We start from the raw sequence: 25723 nt of genomic DNA, 5'->3' as shown, positions 1-25723 counted from the left end.
CGGTTTTCTGTAAAACTACATTAACAATAACATTCATGAAAAATGCTGTATAAGTTAAGCTCCAACCATTGAATTAGAATAAACTAATTAAATTAATTTACTGAATTGTAAATTGAGTGTGTAATTGAAGAATTTTGACCTAGCTACATCTGGACTGTTGTATAAATTAGAATTGGAACCGTTTTGGGCGTATAAGCCTGTGGTATTTTTCAGTAAGTTGTGTAATTCTGAATGATTAAATAAATAATAATAATAATAAATTACCATTCAACTCTCACTAGAAGTAATAGCTGAATCGAAACTTTTTGTCATACATATTTTTAGCTACAAGTGTAACTTCGTAAGATAAAATGACGGTAGTGATGTAAAACTCCCGGGAATCCAAGATCGAGGAAATATTCCCAGGGAATTTAAGGGAAATATTCCCAAAAATCATAAATTCCCGGGAATTTATGGGAACTTAAGGAAATTTATGATTTCTTTCATAAAAATGACCGAAAAAGACGTTTTATGTTACACATGGTCTCAATCACCTGTTATACAACAGATTAATGTAAGAAATGAAAGGATGAATAACTTATAAATTGTAGTAAGTTCAAAGAAAACAGTAATTTGAAGTTCATATACTGAAAGGAGAAATGAACACTCAATAAATCATTCAATTGCACCACTATTATCATGCTACTTTCATGTCTTACAAGTTGAATAAGATTTTTTTACTTACTAATAAATGCCTGTAAATCAGGTAAACAAAATCAACAAGGTATTGAGTGTAATTTAACTTTCATTGCATGATTCTATTCAATCTCTCCGCACAAAAATAATTGACCCCTTGAATAAAGATTAGAGTAGAATATAAATCTAAAAATTAGAAATTATAAAATACAGCAAAATAGGCTTAACTAAAACAAGGAACATACTCGAGTTTAATTCAATATTAAAAAGAAAATAATTCCAAAGCTCACAACCTTTCAAGAGTCATTGAGGCTCACTTAGGTAAATAGTAATAAGATACTAGTCCAGGCAACCAATGCTCAAAAATATATAGAGGAAAAAGTTTGGAAGCCAATTTTTGACCTTGCAGTCCTTTTAAGGATAGTGAGGAGGTAAGCATATAAAAAGTCCTCACTCTTACCACACTCAACACTAAAACTGCTATAAAAATTGATGGAATGCATAAAATGATGAAATAATAGATTAAATTGAAGAGAATTGAATGCTCTACAACTTGTCTTTTAAATACTCCTATAGTCCAGCCAATGAAAATTTTAGACGGAAAATTTTGGAACACAATTTTTGACCCCGTAGCTCTTCTTTTAAGGATAGCAAGGGAGTAATCATATTGAAAGTCCTCACTCCTACCACCTGTGTGAAAAAATTACATTCTTTCGATGCATTGTTGTTGAGTAATAAGCCCTGAAAGTGCAAAAGTTCAAAGTTTATACTTTTGAAGAATAACTGTCTTTTCAAAGAATTTATACTTTTAAAAGTTAATATCTCAAAAACTAAAGAAGATATCACAAAACTCTACTGTACACAACTTGTTGGAAATTTATCTAGCTTCATTTTCACTCAGTTAGCCATGTCGCTGAAATGCATTGTTTCCCAGTTACATGCGTGTCAGCCAGAAATAAAAAAATGCAACTTAAAACTACCCTCATCCCTTAAGCTCAAGGAGTAGGGATGAGGACTTTTGATATGTTCATCTTCTAACAAGTTCAAACAAAGCTGCGTAGTCAAATATTCCAAACATTCCCTCCCAATTTCCCTGGCAATTGAGCTTTTGTTGTTGAACTGAAGATTTCACACTCAACACCATAACGGCTGCAACAATAGTTGGAAGATGCGTAAAATAATGAGACCATAGATGGAATTGAAGATAATATAATGCTCTATGAGCCCATGATTAGTGCGGATTTTTTCAATGAATCGTTAAAAAGTTATAAGGCCAAAAAGATGAAAAAATTGGAGCCGGAAGGGTTTTTCTTCAAAATGTGATACCTTAGAGAGTTCATACCTAGAAAACTATGAGAGATATGGAAAAATGTTGGAAATGAAACTTGTAAGATAATTTGTGAGCTTGATATTATGATTGTGTTGGACAAAAATTTCCGAAAGGCGCATATTGTTGGAGATATATGCAAAAAACAAATTATGGCAAACCACCCCCCCCCCACCTTAGCACAGGGGGAAGTAGTGAGGACTTTTGATATGTTTACCCCCTTACTACGCTTAAAAGAGCTACGGGGTCAAAAATTGTGTTCCAAAATTTTCCCTCTATAATCTTTCATTGACTGGACTATACGAGTATTTAAAAGACAGTGAGTGAGCAAAAACAGGCTCAAAGAATGATGATTTATTGATTATATCAATGTAAAATGTGGCTGAGCTTGATCAATATCAAATAGAATGATGATTTATTGATGTAAAATATGAGTGGGATTGATCAATTTTAATCATTTTCAGAACAATTTTATAAATTCCCTCAAGTTCCCATAAATTCCCAAAATTTCTTTGCCTCGGAAATATTGCCAAATCATAAGTTCCTTCCCACTGGGAATATTCCCGATCCACATCACTACATGACGGTATTGTAACCAAGATTTTCCTAGGGTTAGTCTCGTGTTTCCGATGAACATGTTAAGCCTATGATTGCGGTTGCAAATAAACAGTCGTGAAATCACATCAAATGCCCTTGGATTGACGTGAAGTGCTCTGACACCATACCTGAACCTTGCAGGTTGATATATAAATTTTATATTAGTTTTAGGTTGACATTAGCCTATCTATTTATCTATCTACCTTGGTCATTAGCGTCAAACAACAGAAAACTTAATGAAGTAGAAGTAGAAGTAGAAGAAGTAGAAGTCTGTCTTGATTTTTTCCAATATATTTGAATATTTTATAAGTTGACAGTGAAATGTTCTATTCAATCTGTAATCTAAATTCATAATATCTGGTATGAAAATGTTTGGTATGAGAATTTTTAAGATGATTTGAACCATAAGATAAAGAGCCTTATTCATGAATACAATATTACTACATGGATATTCAGGAGAGAGACAGTTTTGGTTTAAGCCTATTGTTTCTCTCTCAATCATTGTTGTAATGATCTGTTAATTATAATTATTGAATAAACCATTCAATGAAATGAATAAGTGTAAGGGGATTGGTATCAAGTATGTTTCGAATAATGATTTTATAATTGATATTATGAAGATTGTGACTATCAATTTATCTAAGCAGTTTAAATTGCTTCATTCTATGGGGATTTGCGGACTGTCCAACTGTTGTCAAACTTTCTTACTTAAGCTGCGTTTAAACCAAAGTTATTAAGAACATGTTGATAAATTAATCCTTATAGATTCTATTAAATTGAGCATAACGTTTCATACTCCATGATCATATGAGTTTGTCAAGTTCCGTTCAATCTAATAGAATCTATAAGGATAAAGTTATTAACATTTTGTTAATAACTTTGGTGTAAACGCGGCTTTACTTGTTAGCTTGTGTTGCTTTTATATTTTATTCTGACAAATCCTTTAGGAGGCTGCATATTTGTGTTACGCATATTTTTTATTCTGACAAATTCTTTAGGAGGCTGCATATTTGTGTACGCATATTTAATAATTATTGGCCCTTTAACCACTGCGACACCATACGCTTATAACGGGTGTCCCACGAAGAGGTTTACACGTTTGATTTTATATTACGTGCCCATTCATGCACCAAACTTTTTTAAATTTCACACAATTTACAAAGTAGGTTCTGAAAATATTCTGGGAAAATTTCAACTCCCTTACCTTCGTAGAAACAAAATGATGGCATATTAAAAACTATACCTTAAGAGCATTAAAAATTTGTTTTTGGTTTTATAAAATATTTTTATTGTTGCACTTTAGGGCAATATGACTTGAAAAATAACTAGAACATAGCCTAATGAAAAACCATAAAGTCCAAAATTATTAAAATTGAAATCCATCCACAGCAACACACTGATAACAGCGCTTAAGAAATGATTCGTAAGCTCTTAAAAAGAAACTCCGCGGTATCCGGAGAAGTTCCTCTTCTATTTATAGTTTTAGTTCCTCATCATTATTGAAGCTATGGGTATAAACTCTTTTCCTCCAAGTAAGCTCATAATAAGAAGTCACAAACAGTTAAATCTGGTGATCGGGGTGGCCAATCTACAAAATCATTTCCACGACCAATCCAACGGCCATGACCTTTGTCATTTAGTAATTGCTTGATATGATTTTCAAAATGTGGTAGAGCACCATCTTATTGGAAGATTGCTTGATCCATTTCTGGTACCATCCAATGAGGCAAGACTACCGCAACGTAGTGAACAAATCAGATAGTCACTCATAAAAGTAGTTTTTATAGGAAGCGAATTGTAAAATTTTCAATATGCCGCTATTTTGTTTCTACGAAGGTTAGGGAGCTGAAATTTTCCCAGAATATTTTCAGAACCTACTTTGTAAACTGTGTAAGATTTAAAAAAGTTTGGTGCATGAATGGGCAAGTAATATAAAATCAAACGTGTAAACTTCTTTGTGGGACACCCGGTATATAGCCTGTTGCTTCATTGTCATATAATGATAATAATTCTTATTATTGGAAACTTTGAAGTGATGAACGTTTACCGGTTCCAATAGATGCAAAGCTATTAATCGACACTCACAGCACTGGTAATAAAGAATCCGAGATTGTTGAGGTTTGACTTCCATTCACTGCAACAACTTTTTCCGTTAATACTGAAACTTCGTCAACGCCTTCCCTGAATTTTTTCATAAGTTTCTCCGATTGCTTGATCCACGAATCTGGTATCTGCAATACAAAAAAAAACATTACCTATTAGAATAAACTGAATTGTGAATGAATATTTTTGAAAATTACTCCAAATAGCATGGATTGAATTTCTGATGAAGATGATTGTTATCAAAGTTTCACTTCAAATTCTGGGTATTAGAGAACATTTTAAGGAGAGCAATAACGTATCCTACGAATATAAAAGTAAAAAAAATGTTTAGAATGAATTCAGTTCATTTTTCCTCCACCTTCTGTCTAAAGTGCTTACTTTACACCCTGGAACATACTAAATTGTCACTTTTCCGCTCTCGGGGTGGAAAAACAGAAAAACTCCCTTGAGCGTAAAAGTAACTCCATTTAAATAACATTGGAAGCATCTCTATTTTAAAAACTTACATTTGAAATAGGTTAGGTGGTCTAAGCTCAGATGAGGAAGCATAATTATAGAGTAGTAATTAAACCAACTAAATTCAATACCTCAACCAGAAATTTGATCAATATATGAAATATATGTTTGTATGCTAAAAGTATCACATACTTCATATCAGTATACTATAAAAATTTATAAATATTTTTTAATATATCTTATTATTCGAAATACCAGCCAACGAATATTCCCATTAAATAATCAAATTTGAAACAGGAACTTCATCATTGTTGTAGTTATGAGTCGGCCATTGTTGTTACAACTTTCGCCGACATATAGCTTATAGCGCTGTCAGCGGTGAACTGTGATTACAAGCCAGCTGTTTACTTCTTAGGTTATGTTGTAACACATTGTTACTGGTCACATCAGTTTTTTAGAATTATTTTATTTGCAGTCTTTATAAAAATAAAAATGTAGTTGGAGGAAAAATGTTGTGTACATCACGAGTGAAAAATGCTTTTTCTCTCTCAGGGAAATTGTTGCCCTCGGCTTCGCCTCGGGCATCAATCTTTCCCCTCTGGGAGAAAAAGCGGTATTTTTCACTATACATATACAAATAACTATTTTCTCTAACTCCACATCTAGTACAGTACTTACAAGTCAAGTTTCCATGTACCAACTCTTTTAAATAGAGTAAATTTTACTTTTCACAATTAACTACTTATAAAATTATCGCCTTGTAAAGAAGTAAATTCTTATAGCTTTTTGTTAGTGGGGAGTCCAGTAACTTACCTTGGGCTAGCTCTCTTGGAAAATTAACCAACTCCCTCAATAATCCAAAACTACAGTCAATAACCTTTATTTTACGTGTCATAAACAAAGAGTCTAAAACTTTGATAGAAAATTCATAATAAAATAATTTTTGTCATGAAAAAAGACAAACTTGCAATGAGCTACAACAACAAACTAAACCAAATCTGGTAAAATATAAACTAAAACAATAACAATATTATTACACACAGCTACACGAGCACACAAACTAATCGTTTTTCCCGTTTTTACCTGTACTATTTAACTCCATACATTTTGGTAAAAAGTTAATGTTGTCCAAAGGTTAAGGTTATGATATCACAGACTGCTTTGTCACTTGATTTTTGATCCAGGAATGATGATTTGAAGATTTTGAATTTTAAAGGTTGACATAATACTTTAAATACTTAGCCTGAATATATAATTTGAGCCGTCAATGAACCTGACGACTGTTATACTTGCCCTGTAAATGGCAGGCTTGACAACAAAGCAATCCTCAATCATTTTGATGAGTTGGTCGGCATGCGCCCTCCTCGAGTAGGGGCCGAACGAGACCCGCACTGAGCCCGTCGGCTGGCCGTCCACGAGGTCCTGATCGTCACCACACACATGGCCTTGCTGCGATCAAATGACAACACCACAATTGAATGGATATGCTCTTGGGAAAACGAATTAACTTCATTCATTACTAGATCGATTACAAATAACTAGAATCGAGAAGTCTTAATTTTTTAATTTTGTTGCAATTGTTGCCAATAAGTACTGACAATTAAATCATAACCCATCTCTCAATACTAAATTACTAGATTTTTGACCAAACAAGATACACAAAACACTTCAATATTCATTAGGAACATAATTATGGGCATGCCCATAATTAAATCATAACCAATCTCTCAATACTAAATTAGGAACTAAATGTTTGACCAAACAAAATACACAATTCATTAGGAACAGTAGGTAAATTCCATGCCCATAATTAAATCATAGCCCATCTCTCAATAATAAATTACTAGATGTTTGACCAAACAAGATACACATTTCACTTCAATATTCATTAGGTACAGTAGGGGAATTTCATGCCCATAAAGACGATCTGCGGTGAACGCGATCATGGAAACCCTCTGAATCTAGGAGCATAAGTTTAATCTTGAAGGGTCGTCAGTCAACGTTCGAAATTTCATCCAATTCACTCAAAGTTTGTAACTTTTCCTGGACTTTTGGAGCATTCATTATCCTTCAAATCTGCCATGAATGAACGTCGGCTGAATATTTATGATCATGAATTGAATATCGTCAAATGAATCATTTTCTGAATCTTTCTTAGGTGGATTTGTTGCGTTTGATATAAGATTTGATCAATTGAATGCTGCTCTTGATGGTTTCTGGACGTTTCAAGATTTCGACTGAGGCTTGGATCTCAAACACTGGATTTTTGTTCAGAAATCGAAATTCAGAAAGAGATTTCTTATATTTAAAAGTTGAATTATATTGGCATTGTACATTGAATATTAAATATAGAGTGTTGGGAATGAGTTGTATTACCTTGAAGTGATGTCGCAAAAGATTTGTACTGTGATTCAGATGACGTTGGCAAGCACCAGGATTACAGAAACATCCAGTTCTCAAGTGTATTTTATGCAGGTTTGCCAAGTTTTGTACCTTCAAATTATAAAAATTATTGAGACTTTCATAATAAGAAAAATACTCATAAATTCTACAGCTTAATGCGAGAATAAGGTGATTGAACCCAATCAACCTTATCATTCCCAGCCAGCACATAATATTCCTGGGATATCCATTCAAAAATAGCCACAGGAAATCCCTAGATATCTAATGGATATCCATGGGATATATAGATGTTAAATAATTATATTCTTTGTTGATTTATAAAATAAGAACATAATCAAGATGATAGGGAGAGAAAAAATAAGGTAACTTGTGCTATTCCTCTCCCAAATTTAGATGAGGTTACACATAGTCCGGAATAGGTCAAGTCTTGTAGTTGTTCACTTTTTTATATTCATGTGAAAAGTTCTATGTTTTGATGATAAGATACTGATTTTTCTGTTATTGTACTGTTCTTTGAATGAATAAAATCGTTTTCATTTTATTTCATTTTAGGTAGTTGAATAATCAAAATTAAATTTTTGGAATAACAGGAGAGTGGAATATTTTCTTCTCAGGTAGAACAAAACCTATGAAAGTACAAGATAAGTGAAAGTTTTCATGTACCAGAGGAGTAAAACTAGAACAGTGATAATCAGAGAAGTGATCAGGCATCAATTACACTCAGTTTTGATGGAAGAGTCAATTCAAACCCCCATGTTACTGGTTGGTATCATATTTAATAAATTGTATCAATATCTATATCATAATTCCATGAATTTTTAAAAGTTATTAGAGTTTTGTTTTATGACTGATATTTTCTGTTATTGTAATAATTTATCTGACATTTTTCAACTGTATTACATTGTTTTATAAAAACACTTCATTGACTTGGTAATGAAGGTAATAAATTGAATATAAAAGAAGAATTTTATATCTATAAAACTGCAAAATTGAATAGGAATAATTCAATTCAATAAATATAATCCAATTTGACTTAAATGATCCTATTTTTGATAAAATTAAAAGTGAATAGATAAAATTTAAAATTAAAAAAATATATATAAATTTAAAATTTAAATTTAATAACTTTAACCAAAAATAAATTAATCATATGAAATTAAGCATATGTTTATTTTGTATCAACTATTAATAACATTTATTGAATTTTATTTTATTTTATAACCTGACGATGGTGTGATATCACCAAAACTATTTGTTAAACTATTTTAACGTTTTTTTTAAAAATAAAGGGTGTTAAAAGATTTTATATTGTTTTATTAATTTTATTACATTGTTTTACTATACTTTTGTTGCAAATAGAATATAATTATTATTACTATGGAATAGATTTAAAACTTGAATTTTAAAACTCAATTATCTTAAAACTCTTAAGCTGGGTTTACACCAAAGTTATTAACAAAATGTTAATACTTAATCCTTATAGATTCTATTAGATTGAACGGAACTTGACAAACACATATGTTCATCATGTGTATGATAAGTTATGTTCAATCTAATAGAATCTATAAGGATTAAGTTATTAACATTTTTTTAATAACTTTGGTGTAAACGCAGTTTTATGAAGTGAAAAATGCACTTACTATTGGTAATGGCGATCGCTTCGACCTGTCTGTTTCAGACTGTCTGATGATGACCCACACCAGGTCGAAACGATCGTCACTACTAATATTAAGTGCATTTTCCACTTCATAAATGTTTTGTCAATAGTGAAAACGTATGGATATGCAACACATTAATCACGCCGGATAGATTTAATAGTAAATCTTGAAGAAGTTTCGAATCACTCGGATGTGCATTAAGAAAGTAAAACTTATTTGTTATAATTAAATTGGGATGGTTTCGAATGAAATATTACCTCAGCATAACCCACGAAATCACCAGTACACCTCAAAATATTGAAGTTGACTATATTTCCTTGTGTGGACTGGTTTTCAAAGTCCGTATCATGATACAAAACAGCGGCCGGATTCCCATTTGAGTGATGGAGGTGGAGGAGTTTATGGTGTAAATAGCGAGCCATAGCAAGACAGTGTTCAGCAATGGTTTTCATGTCTGTATACAGCTCTTTCAGCATAGTGAATCCATGTTGTAACGAAATAATCGAGAGGAAATTTAAAGTTCCGTCTTCAAATCTACGAAAAAAACATAATTTTTCAATTTGAACCTGATGTGTTGATTAATATTAATTAGTTAACCCTACTAATGACCATATTTATTTTATTTATTAATTTATTTATTGTACAAAATACTACTGTACAATCATAATATAAATTATGATATTGAATGAAAAAATAGGCTGAGCCTGTACTATTTCTCTCCAAAAATTTTTTATAAAAAGTTACCGTAATGTTGTCCAAAGTTTGAGGTCATGATATCACACACTGCTTTGTCACTTGATTTTTGATCCAGGAATAATGATTTGAAGATTTTGAATTTTTGAAAGTTGACATAATACTTTAAATGAATCACAGAGTGTATCACAATGAATAAAACACTTTAGAAATATTGCACTTATTTGAAAAAATTTGAATACAAAATCACAAACCATATGTGTACCATCTACGTTTAACGCAAATCTACGATTACATGTTGGCATTGCCACATAAGGTGTTTAATTCTGCGTTTTCGGTTATGATCACATTGAATGCGTATACGTGCACGCGTTTCAATGACTACCATGCATGATCTGACGTGCACTTGCACATACACGCATCCAATGTGATCATACCCTAAATCGAGATGGTGCATATGGACATTAATCAAGTAATTTTTTGAGCATATCCTATACTATTAAACGTGCAACTTCTGTTTATATGTTTAGATGTTTGGATGTTTATATGTTTGTATTTCACCGAATCTCAAAAACGGCTCTAACGATTTTCACGAAATTCAGAACACAGTAAGTTTATAATATAAAGATTCGATTGCACTAGGTCTCATCCCTGGGAAAACTCGCTGAAGGACATTAAAAAGATAATTATTATTCATCCTTGGAGAAACAGTTGATAATAATTATTTCGTCGACTGTTGGTGATGGAAGTGAGTGAGCGAGTTCATGTGTGTGAATGTTACTATAATTTCTTCTTTTGTAATAAATTTTTTCCAAGCTCGGTCCCCGATATTGGACCTTAATCAAGTAATTTGTTGGGCATATGAATATTCTTGTAATTAGTGTCAATATATTTAGCTGGAGCTTGTTTTTGGTCATATTGATTGGTGTTACCGCAAGGGCCGAGGTTTACAGATTTATACACAAGTTAGATAAATAATTAATCATCATTAAATTGTTTACATCAAGTACACATGCATTTACTGTTATGCTACATCAAAATGCTACAATCTCTGACATTACATTGGCTTTTGGGGGTTTTCTATGACTTGAAAACATGATTTAGATAATTTTATTTATTATTTATGCATATGCAATCATAAGCCAAAAGACAAAGATTGGAAAAATTCAAAGAGTCAATAACTTTTTGGCCTATATGTAGCCGGGAGACATTGCTGTGTCCGACCTGCAAAATCTGAGCTTCAAATTGAAAATTCAAAATCCACTCATCACCAATGAACACAATTCATTAAACTGATTGAGGGTGATGCATTTATTTCCCTTCAAGGTCATCTCATTAATCTACTTCAATCTATAAAAGTCTTCATGGAATATTGTCCAATAAGAATAATAATAAAAAAGAAACTGACCCCATCAGGTAGAAAAAAGTAATTCATAACAATGTGTCAAAGTTATTTGAAATAATAGAAGTATACATGATGTTTTGATTTTAGCAACAACTAACCTTTCATGTAATAGAGGCCTTTTCACGTGGAACATCTCAGAGCTGAGTGCCATTAGAACGGTTCCCCCACCGTAGTACACTTTATCCAACAGATGTGAGCTGCAGTTGCGAACGAGAAGAGCACCCAATCCAGTGGGATAGCCAAACATTTTGTAGAATGACATTGTTACAAAATCTGGCTTAAAAATTGACAAATCCAAATGACATGTGGAGACAAATGTTGCAGCATCCAAAAGACAAGCCCAATTCGACCTATCAAAAATAAATTATAAGTGAGAAGGGCTGAAATGAGGCATTTTTAAATATAAAATATGGAAGTTTTCAGATTGAAAATTCAAAGTCTTTCTATTATTTTAGAAATTTTATGAAATAACTTTGTTGTAGTTCAGACACTGTGTTACTTGTAAATATTTGAAAAAACCAATCACTTTTCTTGGAGTATTGAGGAATGCATTTCACTCCTGAAGAGGAGCTTCATCAGCCTCAGAAGCCTCTGAACTACACAAAGTTATTATATAGTGTTTCGTCATGGAAAGCAACATCAATTTTATGAAATGTTTGTAATTGGAGTTTCAGTACAAGTGGATGTGGGATACTAAAAAGTGTAATAGGCTACTCTAAAAAGAGCATAATGATGATACTCATATATATTTTTCGACAGAAATTGAACTCAACTTTCCTCAGTAAGAACATAACCTATTTTTTCGGACATTTTTCTATTTATCAAAATTTGGGAACAGAATTGTTTTGGGCTATGCCTGTTGTTCTATCCTCATCATATTCATATGATTTGTAATTGTATCAACAAAAAAATAAATAAAAATAGAATAATATATAGAGTAAGATTCATAAAATGTATGAATTCAGGGCTACTTATTTCATTTATAAAATATTATTATAAAGTACTCTTTTTTGAAATTAATAAAATAATAGATTACATACATATAATAGATATACAGAGTGAGCCATATGTATGGGAACCCTTCAATAAATTGGAGACTGTTGTAGATATAATATTGTAACTTTCAGGATAAGTTATTGGTCGAATAATCTACCTATTGACGGACAACTGAATTTCAACCCCTCATAAGGGGGTGACTTAGGGGTTGTATTGTAACTCGAATATTTTAAATGTAAACACCCTTTGTGTGGTACATCATTTCCATAGTCTTTCTAGAACAAGAAAGATGACATCGATAAAAATGTTCTATTATATTTTTATATAAAATGGCGGCTGATTGAAGTTTTAGTTCTTGAAGAAATAAATTGATAAAGTTCAATCAGCCGCCATTTTGGATAAAAGTATCATAGAACATTTCTATCGATGTCATCTTTCTCGTTTTGAAAAGGCCGTTAAAATTATGTGTCACACAATGGGTGTTCACATTTAAAATATTTGAGTAACAACCCCTCATTTCTTTAAAAACTAAAACTTCAATCAGCCGTCATTTTGGATACTAGTATCATAGAAAATTTTTATCGATGCCATCTTCCTTGTTTTAAAAAGGTCTTTAAAATGATGTACCACTCAATGGGTGTTTACATTTAAAATATTCTAGTTACAACCCCTTAGTCACCCCCTTATGAGGGGTTGAAATTCAGTTGTACGTCAATAGGTAGATTATTCGATCAATAACTTATCCTGAAAGTTACAGTATTATTTCTACAACAGTCTCCAACTTATTGAAGGGTTCCCATACATATGACTCACTCTGTATAACAACTAATTGTTATAATTTGCATTTTAAATATATTATTTTATTAATTAAAAAAAAGGTACTATAATTCTATTTTATAAATAAAGTAAGATTCATTCTTGAAGACAACTGCATAAGATCTATTATTTATATATTCAGCGACATGGCATTTTAGTGACCACTGAAAATATAATATGCCTATATGTTTGTGTTGGACCAACATTTACCAACATTAACTTATCAAAGTAGTGAATACTATTTCTTACCGTTCATTCAAAATCCCTTTTTGGCATTTTTCGATCCATGATAACGGGTACTTCAAGCCAGAGAAATTACATTGAGCCGGAAAAACAAACAAAGAGTTTCCTTGACTGTGTTGGGTCGATGCTTTTCCTGCAATTTCCTTGTTGAAACTATTGAATGTTTCATGAAACGAAATGCATTCAATTTCAATATTTCTTGCAGCAATGATCTCACGCATTCCCAGAACTGAAGTGTGATTGTCCTGAAGATGAACGAATTTTCCATTTTTCCTGAAATGAGACGGATAATTTAGTGAAAACACTGGACTTTGAAATGCATTCTACTTTTGGGTATTTTTCATTTAGAAAGAATACTGAGAGAATCTATTCTGAAAATTAATGATTGATTTCCTTAGTAAATAAATTTCCTTACTAAATAAATTATTAGAAAGTAAATAAATAAACTTATAAGTTTCCTTATAAATTGGCTGATTCAAGAAAAACTATAAGATTCTAATGAAATTATTGGCTGTCTGGAGACCAAAATGGATCATTGAAGAATGTTAAGTGACACAAAACCTAGCTACATTTGAACTGTTTTATAAATTAGAATTGGAAACGTTTTGGGCTTAATATATAAGCCTTTGGTAATTTTCTGTAATTTGTGTAATTCTGGATGATTAAAATGATTCTTAGTGATTACAAATGATTGCAATCGGTGTGAGAGTTAAGAATTGTTTGTTACATTCATCTTTCACGGACTAGAACAATATTACAAACCATTCAAAGTTATAGAATTTTGGTCTAATTATTTTTTCTTTGGATTTCAATTTTTTCCTATTTTACAGTTTTATTTCAAAGTGGAAAAGAGTTTAAATAATTTGCTAAAATAATTCGAAATCAGTTTTTGTTCATTCATTTCAAATTACTAAAACTCCTTTCCACTTTGAAATGACACCGTAAAATATGAAAAATCAAAATACAAAGAAAAAATAATTGGATCAAAATTCTATAACTTTGAATGGTTTGTAATATTGTTCTAGTCCGTGAAAGATGAATGTATTTATTGTTTCGTGCTTTATATTATATCGACTGACTGGAGTTGATATGGATAATGAAAAATTGAATATTGTCAATGACAAATTGACAATCAAGACTTATTTACATTTCTCTATGAGTTTCTCATTTATTACCTGCATCTCCAAATCTGTAAGTTTCTGCCACTATTTTCAGTGCAGCTGTTGCTCCTGATGTGAATATAACACTATATTCCTCTGGATTAGTATTAAAATGCTGAAGAACTCTAAAATAAAAAAGTGATAAATTAACATAATTCTGGCTTTTTTACATAACACTATTAATAATGAGCTTTATTGTAAATTGTAATATTTTTGAGAGGCTTATGAGCGGTAATCGCGTGTGAACTTGAGAATCCTTTAAAAAATATTTTCCAAAGTTAATGGTTGAACTAGTATCTAACATAATAGATATCGTAGGCCCAATTCACACGGAGTTGAGGGGCGCTGACGTGACGGTGGCGTGACACTGATTTTTTCAACTACCATAAGATATGCTTAAACGCAGAGTTTTCATTTATTTATTTATTTATCTATATTTTTTACAAATTTTAGTTGGAATGGCGAAACGCAACTTCTGTTTAAATTAGACCATATAATAATTTTTATATTGTAGTGGCATGGAAATGACAAAGAGCCAGTGCCACGCTACTGCCAGGTCACTTTTGTGTGAATTACCGATTAAAAATACCGACTAATCTATTTATATTTCATAGAGTGTTGAACAGCAAAAAACAAAAATTATTAAATTTGAGAAAACCATTTTCGTTTTCAACTTTTTTTAATGCGGATAATGCTCACAAGCGTTTTACCTGTGCAAGGATGATTGATAAGATGATGAAACGTCCATGTCTACCGGCGGGATTCGAACCCACGACCAAGCAGTGCTAGCAGACTAAAGCTTGCAACATCCCAGACCACTTTATTAACGTGGCCGGCAGGATGGTTTATTGTATTATTGTTTTTCATATCACAAATAGGTTTAAATTTTGAATAATGTGAGAGGAAAAATTAATACATAATTGGGTTACCCAACAGGTTCAATGGAAAGTATTTGATTATTCTGGATTCATCTTCGTTAGATATTTTTCATCATCCTATTTATTTATTGTATAAAATACTATAATCATAATACAATTATGACATTGGAGGAAAACTAGGCTGAGCCTGTACTATTTTTCTAGAAAAATTTTGATAGAATAAATTAAATTTTTAAATGATATAATAATCGTTATTAAGTAAGTAATTGAAATAATAAGTCGTTGATGTTGTCAGTTCTTTCAGTTATGGAGAAATACCATACAATCAAATTATTAAAATTAAGTAAGTAATTGTTAAGCTATCGAAAATTGTTCAGCTATTTTGAGCAGATTCACCAAGGAGAGGAAAATATACTTATTTGTAACACTATTCACTGACCTGTATCTTATTTGATCAATAGTATCAACAGTTTTCTTGCTTGCAAGGCCTCCAGAATGGGGATTGCCGTACAAATTCCTCTTGAGATCATTGTCAATGTTGGTTATTTGGCTATTTGTATATAAAGCAGCACCAGTATGATCCAGATACGTTTCACCTAGAAATTTATACAGGCTACTTAGAATGAAAATTATCAAAATATTAATAAGAAAACAGCAAACTTTCATTCAAAGCGATTTATTTACTGTGAAAATATGAATTAATATAGGCCTACATGTTTAATAAACGTTTTGTTAACACTGTTATATGTGCTAGGGAAAGGTTAAATTTTTGATAGAATAAATACAATATCAGGTATGTTGTCTTGATAATTTTGTTTTTTAAAGGGAGGATAGATTAAAAAATGCATATTTATTTTATTGCGACGATTCCATAATGTTGGGAAATCGAAGTAAAGGTGATCGTATTTAAAGAGGTTAGTTAGACTATAGTCCATATAAAATTAGTTCCGACTTGGAGGAATATGCGGAGCAGAGAAATGGAGGGAAATCAGCCAATTACAGAGATAAGTAGAATTATTTGAACAAAAGCAAGTAAGTTACAAAAGATATGCATCATAACAATTAGTTTTTATGTAGGGTTATCTAGTGCAGCAGAACAGCTCAGAAATTGACTTAGTACGTCAGGATGGTAGCTGAGTTGAAGCTACAGTCAAAGCTCTCTCGAAGGGCAAAATCAAAGCATCCTCGTGAAGTCGTTTTTTGGTAAGAAGAAGGTCAATAGCTGGTGACAAAATGTTGGCGATCTAGGTGCATCTTTCGACTGGAGAGAAGTCACTTTTGATGCATGGGTTGAAGGGTCGGTGCCTCCTGAACGCATGAGATGGTACAACAATCCCGACACTTTCCACAGAGTGTCCCTGAACTCCACGCAAAGATTTATGGAAAAACATTGCATCAAATTTCCTCCTTCTCCACTGCAAGGACTCTAAATTTGCCAAGTTGCAGGGGTCTCGATACTGGAACTGCAAAATTGAGGAAAACACCTTCCACACAACATTCTGACAAATTTTCTTTGGACAGCCTCGATTTTTTGTGTTGAAGTGATCCCTTCTCTTTGCCAGATCACTGAGGCAAACTCCAGGACACTCCTCACTAATGTGCAGTAGAGCAAACAAAGATACGTGGGGACTTGAATTCTCTCTCCTAATCATTTTATCAACATGCTCGTTGAAAATAAGTTTTGAGTCACACGTAACTCCAAGGTTAACCACTGTGTTTTCTCGCTTCAGTTGTATTCCATCTATCATGTAAGCATGGATTAGAGTGTCGGGATTGTTGTTAACAACATTTTACTATAAAACACAAGATCCATTCTTCTATTAGACTATTGGAACCTATTCATTATCAATGTTTCAATTAAATTTAAAGGTCAAGTACAGGTTCTGAAGGAATCGAAGAGATTTTTCCTTGGCAATGTCATAAGACTGTTTTATCAGTTAATGAGCATTAAGTTGGTTTTGGACCAACTGCCGACTCTTCCTATGTCCTCTTGTAACAACAATGTATCTAAAGGGGACTGGATGCTCTTATAAGTCTTAAGATAGTCGACATATAGAAATGCATTACACTGCAGAGAGTAAACCACATCATTCATGAAAATGTTGTATAGCAGTGGTCCGAGGATGGATCCCTGTGGTACACTAGAGGTTGCTACAAATTCTCTTGATTTGAAACCATGCAATCGCGGTCACTAACATAGTGCACCAGAATGTGCGGTCACTAAGATAGGATGCGGCCGCTAAGGTCCTAAGATCTTCTATAGAAGATCTATAGAGTTATTTCTATAGAGTTATAGGAAGAAGCAGTTGCCAATTTGTCGATTAGACTCAGTCGACTCAGTGCTTTCAGAGAGGAAACTACGTATGCTTATCATGAGCAGTTGAACACTCACTGGAGACTGGAGAGCGCTGGCCGCTCCAGCACGGCAAAATTGTATCCCTACTTTTCTCTGCTAACCATATCACTCCGAATAGGAACTACGAAATTGTGTATAGATGATAAATCTCTTAGATACCGTACATAATATTCAACACCACAATATTGCATGATTTATCTATATACATATGAAAGCGAAATGGCACTCACTGACTGACTGACTCACTTACTCACTCGCAGAACTAAGAATCTACCGGACCAGAAACGTTCAAATTTGGTAGGTATGTTCAGTTGGCCCTTTAGAGGCGCAATTAAAACGGATTTGGAAAAACTTCCAAAGAAACGCCCAAAATCTGCGTTTTTCTGCTATTTCTCAGATTTATCGAGAACAAATGAACAGAAATTGTTCAAATTTACTACATAAGCTCAGCTAGGGTGTAATAATGTGTTAGAAGGAATTTGAAATAACGTAAAAGATACGCCACAATCTGCGTTTTTCTACCTTTTTCTATAATTGATGGAAATATATTCAAAAAATATTTAGTACACAGGTTTAGCTGAGGTGGAAAAATTTTAAAGACTGGAGTACAATAATTCTCATAATATCCTAACGAAGTTTTCCACCCTGCACTAAATAATTGAAATTAATCGGTTATTGAATCAAGCGAGGAAGTACTTTGACTTTCTGATGGAATGAAGCATGCCCGAATGAAAAATGCAGGCGAGCGAAGCGAGCCCGCTGATCTCATTTTTGGACGATCCAGTCGGAGACCCTGGCTAGACGGATATGGCGAGCGAAGCGAGCCTGACGGCTTGTCATTTATTTACTGTGAGTAGAAGTATTGTTGATCTTATGAAATATCACAAATTTGTGTAAAAACAACAATGTTTACATGACTGATTCCCATAGATGGGTTTTGCAATTTTATTTCACCTCAACCAGAAAAATAAATCTACAGATTTCATTCAAATTCCAATAGTCCACTCTGAACAAACATATGGAAGCGGAACTGATTGGGACACTTGCTGAGGCATGGAGGCCTCCTTTTGACAGCAATGGAAGGGGACTGTGGTGGGAGGGAGGGTGCAGGGGGGAAAGGAGAGTGAAGATGGTGAATGATGTCAGGGAAGAGGAAAAATACTTCATGCTGAAGAGAATAGCACAGAACAGGGAGGAATGGAGAAGGAATAATCATGTATGGACCTGCCCTAGGGTAGAATACTGATGATGATGATGGTGAACAGACATAACTGTAAAATAGTACAAATTGTTCAGGATGTACAGTTTATATAGTGCTATATTTTGAAAAGTTGCAAACTATAATGGACTTGTATAATGATTCATTTTCCAGATTCAAAAATTGGAGAACATATGAGGTAGCTTCAATCTTAAAAATGGTAGCAAATCAGCACCAATTATTTTGTAAGAAAAATTATAACATATTTGAGATTATCATTAATATTAGAGATAAATTAATGAATTGATCAGGATATATCCTAAGAATATAATTAAATTACATTATTGAGAAATATAAGACACAAACATGAGACATTAAAATATAAAGATCAATAACAATAATGGATAATAAAATTTTAATAAAAACTAAATTTTTGAGTAAAATTCAATAGAATCTTGACTTCAACCAAGTCAAAAATGAAAAACTAAATTTCATTAGTTATTTAAGAATCTCTAAATACTTTTCATAGTCTTTCAGGTTTTTACTTTCACCTATTATTCACTATTGTAATATATAAGCTATTTAAAATTCCTAGATAGTGGAACCAACGGAAAATTATGTAAATTCAGTCACCTCGATCCGCTGATAGTTGATTTCCTTTAAGGGTTTATCTTTGTAAGTTGAAGTCGGCCTAATTACCTTTCATAAATGCTTATCATGACAGCTTTTGATATTGTTCATGCATGAAAGAATAAAAGTAATAGTGGAACAAGTAATTACATTGATAAACCATTGAAGAACATTACTGATGATTATGCTTTCTTACTTTCACTAAACATTTTTATTTTATGTTCAAAATAACGATTTAGGAGTTATTAACAAAATGTTAATCATTATAGATTCTATTAGATTAAACATAACTTATCATACACATGATGAACATAATTATGTGTTTGCCAAGTTCCGTTCAATCTAATAGAATCTATAAGGATTAAGTTATTAAAATTTTGTTAATAACTTTGGTGTAAATGCAGCTTAATAGTCTTCACATTAGGGCTACTATAGAGTACACAAAATTTCATGAAATAAATAGATAACTCTACCTACTTGATTATTGAGGAAAAATCAGCCTAATCAAAATAAAAGTAGGCCTATTATTTTATGCATTTATGAGCTATTTGAAAAAATTGAGTTATATTATGAGTTATTATTACAGTATTGCATACAACAATGGAAGTTTGTAACAAATATTTCTTCATATGTAGGCTATAGGAAGACTATAGCAGAGAAAACTCATATAATGAATTATTTACATAATTATGTTACAAACTTATATATGAAATTTAAGTTAGAGATCTTTTACTAATTTCATATTATCAGTGCAGAATGTATGGATTAAAAAACCATCTCTTTTTATCAGCCAGTGTTAATCCGCAAGGCAGAAATAAATCAATCAATATTAATCATCATTAGCCAAGGCCAAGACGTCTAATAAACTTTTCTAAAACTTTTGCAAAAGACTATCATTGAGTTGCCTACAGTTGCAATAATTTATAAACAAATATAGTTATTACAGTTAATATTTATTTAGTGGGTTATAATTCACTTGCATAACAATCATTAAAAATCTCAAAGTGGGCAGTTTCAAAATGGTATATATAGCATACCCTACCTATAAGAAACTACCTACTATACAGAGATTATTCTGTAGATTACGTAACGATTTACCGTATTAAATATGAAAACTGTAAGTAAAATATAAATTAACAAAGTAAATGAGACTTGATTAAATAAGCTGTTTTCACTCACCATTCAAATGAGAATATTCTTTATCAAAAATAATATCATTCAGTTCAGTAGAAACACTTCCTGAAAACATTATAGCTCACAAGTCAAACTGAGAACAATGTTTCTCAGTCTGAAATAGCGTAAGGTTTATCGTTTGACGATAGTTCACAATGACATCAACTGGAATAACTTTTTTCCGTAATTACCGTATGCCTGAGTTGTTTTCAACAACGAAAACGTAAAAAATAATGATAAGCTTCTGTGACGATATAGTAGTAATTCAAAATTGCCGCACGACTAACCATAACCTTAAAAAATGACACTACTCATTAAATCACTTCTTATCCAATGAGAATATTCAACTTGATCATTGAAGACAGCTTACAGAACTTAATTGAATAATACTGCAGATGCACTTAACAAAACATATTTCAACAGTAATATTATAATTCTTTCAAACATCAAGCGTGGTGTTGTCACAGTGTTGTTGCTTGTTTTGATTGTTTGTGAAGTAGTGTGAACTTGAAAGAGTTGTCTGCTTGAAATGACAAATCAGCTGGCAAACTGCAAATTACAATTTGCGCATGCGCTGTGAATATTATAGAAAGTTTATGGCGCGCACTATGAAGTAGTAAAAGTTACTGTTCCTGCTCATTAACCTACTTACTTTTTGCAGGAAAATATCCGTACTATATAATCTATAAATGTTTTAAGTGAAATGATTCTGGAATATTGAACGATTAAAATCGATAAAATTTTCCTTGTAAATTGTGTGCTTCTACAATCCTAAAAACTCGAAACTTGGGCACAGTATGTATACAATGTATACTCTTATCTATTCTGTGACTTGGCTTCCTCAATTCCTATTCACACTTCATTTTTGTAATTTCCGTCAAATACAGCCGTAGAACAACAATATTTTATTCAGATATATTACGTTGAATAATAATTTTTTAAAAATTATTTACTGATTATTTATTACTGAGTCGGTCAGTTCCAAAACTCACCAACTCCAAAATATTCATATTTTTATATAATCTGATAATAATTTATTCTGTATCTCATTCAAGTTTTGTACAATTTTTGTAATTCCTCATTCAATATACAGATAATTTGACAATCTACGGGGAAATATAATAAATATAGGCACAAATCCATAAACAATTCTAGAATAATCTACTTGATCAACCTGAAAAATTATCGGAATATCAACTAAGTAATGATTATTTTTAATATATTTTATAATCAACTAAGTTTTATATATCTTTTGGAATACCATAACACAATATATTCACAAACTCAGCAAAGTTAACAATATCTCATTGAATACATTATGTTCTTATTTTCAAAGATATTAAGATAATGTTTTACTTTTGTAGCTCATAGATCATTATTGAGAGCAAACTGAATTCCTCTCATCTCTCACATCAATTCTACCTGTTTATATAACAATAAATTGAATATCACTTAAGCTGCGTTTACACCAAAGTTATTAACAAAATGTTAATAACTTAATCCTTATTGATTCTTTTGGATTGAAAATAACTTATCCATACACATGATGTGTTTGTCAAGTTCCGTTCAATCTAATAGAATCTATATAGGGTTAATAGACTTTTTAGACTCAAAGTTAGTAACTTTGGTGTAAACCCAGCTTTACAAATACTATTTTCTTTGTATTTGTGAACAAAAGATAATTTGAAATTCAACACCTTGCATCTATTCCAGAAATATAGGTTTCGTACTACTGCAAAAACTTATAAATACAGTAGCCTAGATCTAAATATATTATAAAGGTTGGCTACTGTTAAGATACTAATAATATTGATCCATTATAGTCTACTACAAGGGCAATATCATGCTCAGTACAAGTTGAAACTGGATCGAAACAGCTGGTGGTTCAAACTTGAAATGTAACACATTAATGAAATGAATGTGACAATCGCTTTATTATATAACACCTAAACTAGCATCTCAATTGAACATCTTAATTAACATTGAACTATTTAATTCATCAGCTCTTCAGATAAGTGTTAGAGTAATCTCGGACTGTATGGATACAGCCCTAGCATGCCTACCACACAGTCGTGAACAATACCTCTCTTTTGATAGAGGACTACCTAATTCTTAATCTATCAATTCATTCTAGCATGAATTATTTTAATAAAGTTCACAAATGTTTTGAATTGTTGTTGACGGTATAGTTGATGCTGTCACTGTCAGGATGGATGATTGGCAGTTATTGAGCTATCACAATAGCCGCTGTCACACGCACAAGAGTCTTTCAACATCTAATCTTGTGCAGTGTCCAGCAGCTGGCGTGATTACTCATCTTGAAGAATAGGTACGGAAAAGTCCACTTGTACAGTAGTTCTAGTTGATCTCTAGTTGTTCGTTGCGAGGCGGGCGGAGGTAGGAGGCAAACTCTGTATGCTGTATTCGTAATTTTTATTGACCGAGCGAAGTGAGGTCTAAGATTCAAGTCGACGGTTTGGCATTTCTCTTAATGTTTCAATGTTTATATGTTGCGCATTTACGGCGAAACGCGGTAATAGATTTTCATGAAATTTGACAGGTATGTTCCTTTTTTAATTGCGCGTCGACGTATATACAAGGTTTTTGGAAATTTTGCATTTCAAGGATAATATAAAAGGAAAAAGGAGCCTCCTTCATACTAAAAATCTTACAATAGAATTATTCATCATAAATCAGCTGACAAGTGATTACACAGATGTGTGGAGAAGTCAGTCTATTGCTGTATTTCCATAAGGTCTATAGTTTCAATCAGGTACTTGTGAATGAGGATACTGCGTGAGGTCTACTGTTCACAGAACTACTACTTATAAAATTACGTCATGCTGTAGCTGGTCGACTCAATTACAAGTCAGCTGGATTATCAAATATTATTGCTACGGATAGTAGCGTCTTGATGCTGTGGAAGGGTTAAATCGACCCAGGGATCTTCTTTACAGTCCGCGACTGTATATTTTCTGTTTCACGCTGCAAAAGCAATCTGCAAACAACAAAAACTACTCACAATTAATTAATAATTACAAATTCAATACTTGTTAAATTATTATCGGATGAATCGATGACTTATAATTCTAATCAATCATGAATCTAATATAATTATAAATATTGTCGGGAGCGGATTGAAATGCTTCATGGATTTGAAATGCACACATTTATTATACACTTATTCATCTTGAAACTGTAAAACTTATACAGAGACAATAGTTGAGAGTGACGTCATTTATAATTTTCACGTCGGACCTTGCTGCATTGCAAGATTTAAATAATCATTGCCCACCCCTAAATTGTTCTCCATCAAAGACCTTAAAGAGATAAAGAGAGATGACCTTAAAGAGAGATGCATCTTTAAGGTCTTTGTTCTCCATACACAATTCACCATTGCAGGTTAGCACCATGACTAGAGACGAGACATTTAAAAAATATTAAATGCCGCAATCCGTGATACAGGAAGAGCTGACTCACATGTACATGTACTCACTTGAAAAGCATAGCACGGAATCTATGCGTAATCATGAGTAAATAGTGCATATCCAGTGTGTAGGCGTCTTACTGTTAAATAATTACGAGACTTCTGAACTCTGATACTGTTATTGAATCCAGAAGGCCAACGATGACACTTGAATGTCCAGTGAAGTTATTACGCCTTTATACCTTACTTAATGAGCATCTTTGATAAGAAAAATTATTCACCTGTGGTATTCGGATTAATAATTTCACTTGAATCGAATTGGAAAACGCCTCAAAGATATAAAAATTAGTTTCTTGAACATGTAAGTTATTTGAGATTCTATTCATACTGAAGCTGTCAAAAAAGTAGAAGTTTTAATATGAATGAATAAATTAATAAGAATGAATAAAAGCATCAAGAGCGATTTATGAGATTCCATGAAATTCAATGGCAGTTTAGGTTGTGACTTTCTTTTAAACGTAAATCCAGATTGAGAAGTGATTAATAGGATTTAAAGAGAATGATTGACTCATAGATTCATATCAGAACTACTTCATCCAATCAGAGTAGAAAATGTGGATCGAGCAGTAATGAGGAATTAATTATATTGTGATGAAGATGGATACACTATTTTTCTGTAGGAATTTTGTATTTTTATTGAGGCGTTAACATGGCTCATTGAATTAAATAAATTTATTCAATTCTTTCGAAAATTGCCTTGAAGAGTAAATAAACTAAACAGTAGTAATGATTTATTGAGTAAGTTACTAATACATGATAATAATTATTGAAGAGAATGCCTTTTTTTGTATTCGTAAAAATCCAGCACTAGAGGTTCCAACAACTGAAACAAACCTCATTAAGAAATCACAGTAATGAAGATATCCTTGCAAGGATAATCGAAAGATAATTATGATTTTCCGATTTTGATATCAAAGATAGGAGATTCCTTGAATTTCAGAGAAGGTAAAGTTTAACACAGTGTTAACTCGAAGTCCTGCTGGTCAAATAAACCATCAGAAATGAATAATTATTATCAACCTTATAAATTATTATAAACTATTATGAACAAATGCAACTTTCAATTTATTTCCATCATCAGAAATGAACTTAAAAATAGCTTTTCAGTGGTTTGGAAACCATCAGTAATGAAATTTACATGCATAGATCATCATCGACCCTAGGAATATAATGGGACGACCAGACTAGGCATAATTATGGAATAGTTTTAGGGTTATTTCATTCAAGAGGGTTTTCTAGGATAATCACATCCATGAATAGGAAAGATTATCAGGCATCAGGCATCTGTGATATATTTTTGTAGCTGTAAGATTGTCTTGGTCTCTTCTCTTGAATAAACTATTATTAGTCTTGTTTGTAGAACTTTAAAGATGTATAAAGGAATATCTGTGTTCTTTGAAGTTGGCATAACGTGAGCATCGATATTGAAATCTTCAAGAGTAGAGCTAATTTACAAATATAAAACCTGC

General features: G+C 32.1%; 1 protein-coding gene across 1 annotated transcript in view; it reads right to left on the bottom strand.

The window, feature by feature from the left end:
* The window catches only part of LOC111060434 (molybdenum cofactor sulfurase 3), a 31389-nt gene extending 10080 nt beyond the window's left edge, over nt 1-21309 (bottom strand). The window contains exons 1-9 of the mRNA XM_039425431.1: nt 20774-21309; nt 15850-16006; nt 14547-14657; nt 13379-13645; nt 11416-11667; nt 9477-9753; nt 7535-7651; nt 6452-6607; nt 4685-4830 (exon numbers count right to left, since the gene is read on the bottom strand). Of these exons, the coding sequence (XP_039281365.1) occupies nt 4685-4830; nt 6452-6607; nt 7535-7651; nt 9477-9753; nt 11416-11667; nt 13379-13645; nt 14547-14657; nt 15850-16006; nt 20774-20843 (1553 nt within the window). The 5' untranslated portion in view covers nt 20844-21309. The remainder of the gene's footprint in view (nt 1-4684; nt 4831-6451; nt 6608-7534; nt 7652-9476; nt 9754-11415; nt 11668-13378; nt 13646-14546; nt 14658-15849; nt 16007-20773) is intronic.
* Between the last annotated feature and the right edge of the window lie 4414 nt (nt 21310-25723).

This window comes from Nilaparvata lugens, chromosome 3, assembly GCF_014356525.2.
Source record: "Nilaparvata lugens isolate BPH chromosome 3, ASM1435652v1, whole genome shotgun sequence".
NCBI classification, from domain to species: Eukaryota; Metazoa; Arthropoda; class Insecta; order Hemiptera; family Delphacidae; genus Nilaparvata; species Nilaparvata lugens.
The sequence above is the reverse complement of the archived record's forward strand: the minus strand, read 5'-3'. Positions and strand labels throughout refer to the sequence as shown.